The sequence below is a fragment of the Moschus berezovskii genome, chromosome 9, assembly GCF_049115385.1.
Source record: "Moschus berezovskii isolate FMDL1 chromosome 9, NW_MosBer_1.0, whole genome shotgun sequence".
In the NCBI taxonomy this organism is placed as follows: domain Eukaryota; kingdom Metazoa; phylum Chordata; class Mammalia; order Artiodactyla; family Moschidae; genus Moschus; species Moschus berezovskii.
The window spans coordinates 26,898,544-26,902,337 of NC_142468.1; the positions used below are offsets into that span (position 1 = coordinate 26,898,544).

The 3,794-nt window shown below is 54.2% G+C and overlaps 1 protein-coding gene across 1 annotated transcript; it reads right to left on the minus strand.

Moving 5' to 3' along the window:
• Window positions 1-405: 405 nt before the first annotated feature.
• HSPA2 (heat shock protein family A (Hsp70) member 2) lies at window positions 406-3,213 on the minus strand. Its single transcript, XM_055436720.2, has one exon. It carries the CDS (start codon window positions 2,787-2,789, stop codon window positions 879-881), a length of 1,911 nt encoding a protein of 636 aa, XP_055292695.1. The 5' UTR covers window positions 2,790-3,213; the 3' UTR covers window positions 406-878.
• Between the last annotated feature and the right edge of the window lie 581 nt (window positions 3,214-3,794).

A 3,794-nucleotide genomic window follows, 5' to 3' on the forward strand; every position in this document is an offset into this window, starting at 1 on the left:
TGGATCTTGTTTCAGACACCTGTAAGTAGCAGAAAGCAAACTTGTTTCATATTATGTTAGGCTATAACATATTATGTTAGAAGACAACTCCTTTTGTTTACAGAAAGAATCTCTTTGTACCTAACCCTGGAATACAGCTTGTATTTTGCTGGAATATTCAGGTGGATTTTCACTTGAACATTTATGCCAACTCTGGTTTCTGTATTAAAAGGAGGGTAAAGTTTACCCAGATCTTCTCCCCTTAAGTTGCTGGTAATTCAAAGCAGGAAACTCATCTGAGAATTAGATAAGATTGAGTTAGACAAATTTCATCTTATACTAATACCTTACTTAGTTAAAGACCCACATGGGTAAAACAGTAAGAAAACAAAATTGAAAACTCCAAGACAGTAATTTTTAGATCAGTTTCAGCTTTTTACTTTTAAATCTGTATTTATGCATTTGCAAAAAGTATGCCTTTCCTTAACATTACTGCAATGTTCACCTTTCTCTTCAAGTAGTACATACAAATAAGCAATTCAAGCTTCTATGTATTTTATTGTTACCAAACTTCTACAGAAACTGTGGGAAAACTTCAGGTTTCCCGTCTCAAATCTCCATGCACAAACTAAGCTAACCAAAAAACGTTCAAGTCAGCTAACAAGCAAAATGCATTAAAGAGATACCTCAAATAATGTTTCTAAAAAATCAAACTTTAGAACTAATCTTTTATCATTAAACTAAGTTGTTGCACCTTTCCTTTCATATGCATACACCGGTTAAACACTTAGAATATAGATCTCGTATTTGGCACAAGGACATTTCAAAGAAGAAACAGAAACAAAAGGAAAAAGTAAATAGAAAGGAAAAGAGGTTTTTACGCTGTCTTGAGTGCAGGTTTAGTCCACTTCCTCGATGGTCGGTCCCCCGGATGCTCCTGAACCGCCACCGCCGCCAGGGCCGCCTTGGTATAGTTTGCTGATGATGGGGTTGCACACTTTTTCGAGCTCTTTCTGCTTGTGTTCATACTCATCTTTTTCTGCCATCTGGTTCCGGTCGAGCCAGTTGATCACCTCCTGACACTTGTCGAGAATCTTGTTTTTGTCCTGATCGCTAATCTTGCCCCTCAGTTTCTCGTCTTCCACCGTCTGCTTGATGTTGTAGGTATAGGACTCCACAGCGTTTTTGGCGCCTACTCGGTCGCGATTGGCCTCGTCTTCCGACTTGTACCGCTCCGCCTCCTGCACCATCCGGTCAATGTCGTCCTTGCTCAGACGGCCCTTGTCGTTGGTAATGGTGATTTTGTTTTCCTTCCCGGTGCTCTTGTCGGCGGCGGTGACGTTGAGGATGCCATTGGCGTCGATGTCGAAGGTGACCTCGATCTGGGGGACCCCGCGGGGGGCTGGGGGGATCCCGGTCAGGTCGAACTTGCCCAGCAGGTTATTGTCCTTGGTCATGGCCCGTTCGCCCTCGTACACCTGCACCAGCACGCTGCTCTGGTTGTCTGAGTAGGTGGTGAAGGTCTGCGTCTGCTTGGTGGGGATTGTGGTGTTCCTTTTGATGAGCGGAGTCATGACGCCGCCAGCCGTCTCGATGCCCAGGGACAACGGGGTCACGTCGAGTAGCAGCAGGTCCTGTACGTTCTCTGACTTGTCCCCGATGAGAATGGCCGCCTGCACCGCGGCTCCGTATGCCACCGCCTCGTCGGGGTTGATGCTCTTGTTCAGCTCCTTGCCATTGAAGAAATCCTGCAGCAGCTTCTGGATCTTGGGGATGCGAGTGGAGCCGCCCACCAGCACGATCTCCTGGATCTGGCCCTTGTCCAGCTTGGCATCGCGCAGAGCCTTCTCCACCGGCTCCAGGGTCCCGCGGAAAAGGTCGGCGTTGAGCTCCTCGAAGCGGGCGCGGGTGATGGACGTGTAGAAATCCACGCCCTCGTAGAGCGAGTCGATCTCGATGCTGGCCTGCGTGGAAGAGCTCAGGGTGCGCTTGGCGCGCTCGCAGGCGGTGCGGAGTCGCCGCACCGCGCGCTTGTTGGGTGCAATGTCCTTCTTGTGCTTGCGTTTGAACTCCTCCGCCAGGTGGCTCACCATGCGGTTATCGAAGTCCTCCCCGCCCAGATGAGTGTCGCCAGCCGTGGACTTCACCTCGAAGATGCCGTCCTCGATGGTCAGGATGGATACGTCGAAGGTGCCGCCGCCCAGGTCGAAGATAAGCACGTTCTTCTCGCCTCCCGCGCAGCCCTTCTTGTCCAGGCCGTAGGCAATGGCCGCCGCCGTGGGCTCGTTGATGATGCGCAGCACGTTGAGGCCCGTAATGGTGCCCGCGTCCTTGGTGGCCTGGCGCTGCGAGTCATTGAAATAGGCCGGGACGGTGATGACCGCGCTCTGCACCTTACCCCCCAGGTAGGCCTCGGCGATCTCCTTCATTTTAGTGAGGACCATGGAGGAGATCTCCTCGGGGAAGAAGGTCTTGATCTCTCCTTTGTACTCCACCTGCACTTTGGGCTTCCCTCCCTCGCTCACCACCCGGAACGGCCAGTGCTTCATGTCTGACTGAACTGTGGCGTCCTCGAACTTCCGACCGATCAGCCTCTTGGCGTCGAAGATGGTGTTGGTGGGGTTCATGGCCACCTGGTTCTTGGCTGCATCGCCGATGAGGCGCTCGGTGTCGGTGAAGGCCACGTAGCTGGGGGTGGTACGGTTGCCCTGGTCGTTGGCAATGATCTCCACCTTGCCATGTTGGAAGACCCCCACGCACGAGTAGGTGGTGCCCAGGTCGATGCCAATAGCCGGGCCGCGGGCAGACATCCTGACTGAAAGACAGGCAAGCGACGTTAGACGAGAACACCTGAGACAGAAAATATGCGGCCTCAATTAACGGTCCCCTAGTACCAGACTCCGCGAACGCAACCAGCGTCTCTCACTCCCCTCCCTCCGCTCCCCACTCTTATAGTCGCCTCCCCGCCGCCTTTTGGAAACTCTCAGAGCCAATCGGCTCTCGGGACCGCCCGCCACAGGCTTGCCGGGATCGGAGTGACCGGCTTGAGGCCCAACAGACTTCTAGATGGATGAGGGGCGGGACTCCGGGCCGCGCTAGGACGCGAGGGGCGGCCGTTATGCAAATGAGACCCCTCCCACGTGTCCAAGGCGGCCGGCAGTCTCCGCGGCCCCAGAGCGGTCTGAAGCTTGGGGGCGTTAGGCTCGCGCCGCAGGCCAGGTGTACGCGCTTTTTCTCGATCTTCACCTTCCCTGAGGCGGGATTCGTCGACGTCCGTTGGATTGGCAGGGCATGCAGCCAATGAGTAGCGCGGACTCCCAAGTAGGGCGGGGAGGAAAGGATTGGGGCGTGGCGCTGGGAGGAGTCGTGGAAGCAGAGCCGGGAGAAGGGAGCCACCTAGACGGTTCGCTCAGTTCTTAAATCCTGAAATGTCGATCAGTTTACTAGTGTCTCGGCCAACCTAGCTCGCTTGGGCGGGGCAATTCTTTCTGAGTTGGTGGCACCAAAGAACTAGGGCCAAAGCTGGCTTTTTTCTTCTGCCCGCGTGTGGGCATTGGCTTGGCGGGGCCTGGGTATGAGGGCGGCTACGGCCCCGGGAGGAGGAGCTGGGTGGGGTGGACTGAGAAATGAAGAAGTTTCTAGGGCGGGCTGTCGGCCTCCTGTAATTTAATTTTGCGTGCTTCGCAGCGTCTTTTTGTGAGCTCGGGATATCTTATCTGGCGGGCGGGGACAGGAGGAGACCGGGAGAGCTACCGGAGAGGCGGACCATTTTACCCTGCGCGCGGCGGCCTACAGAGCGGGAGGGAGGCATGGGC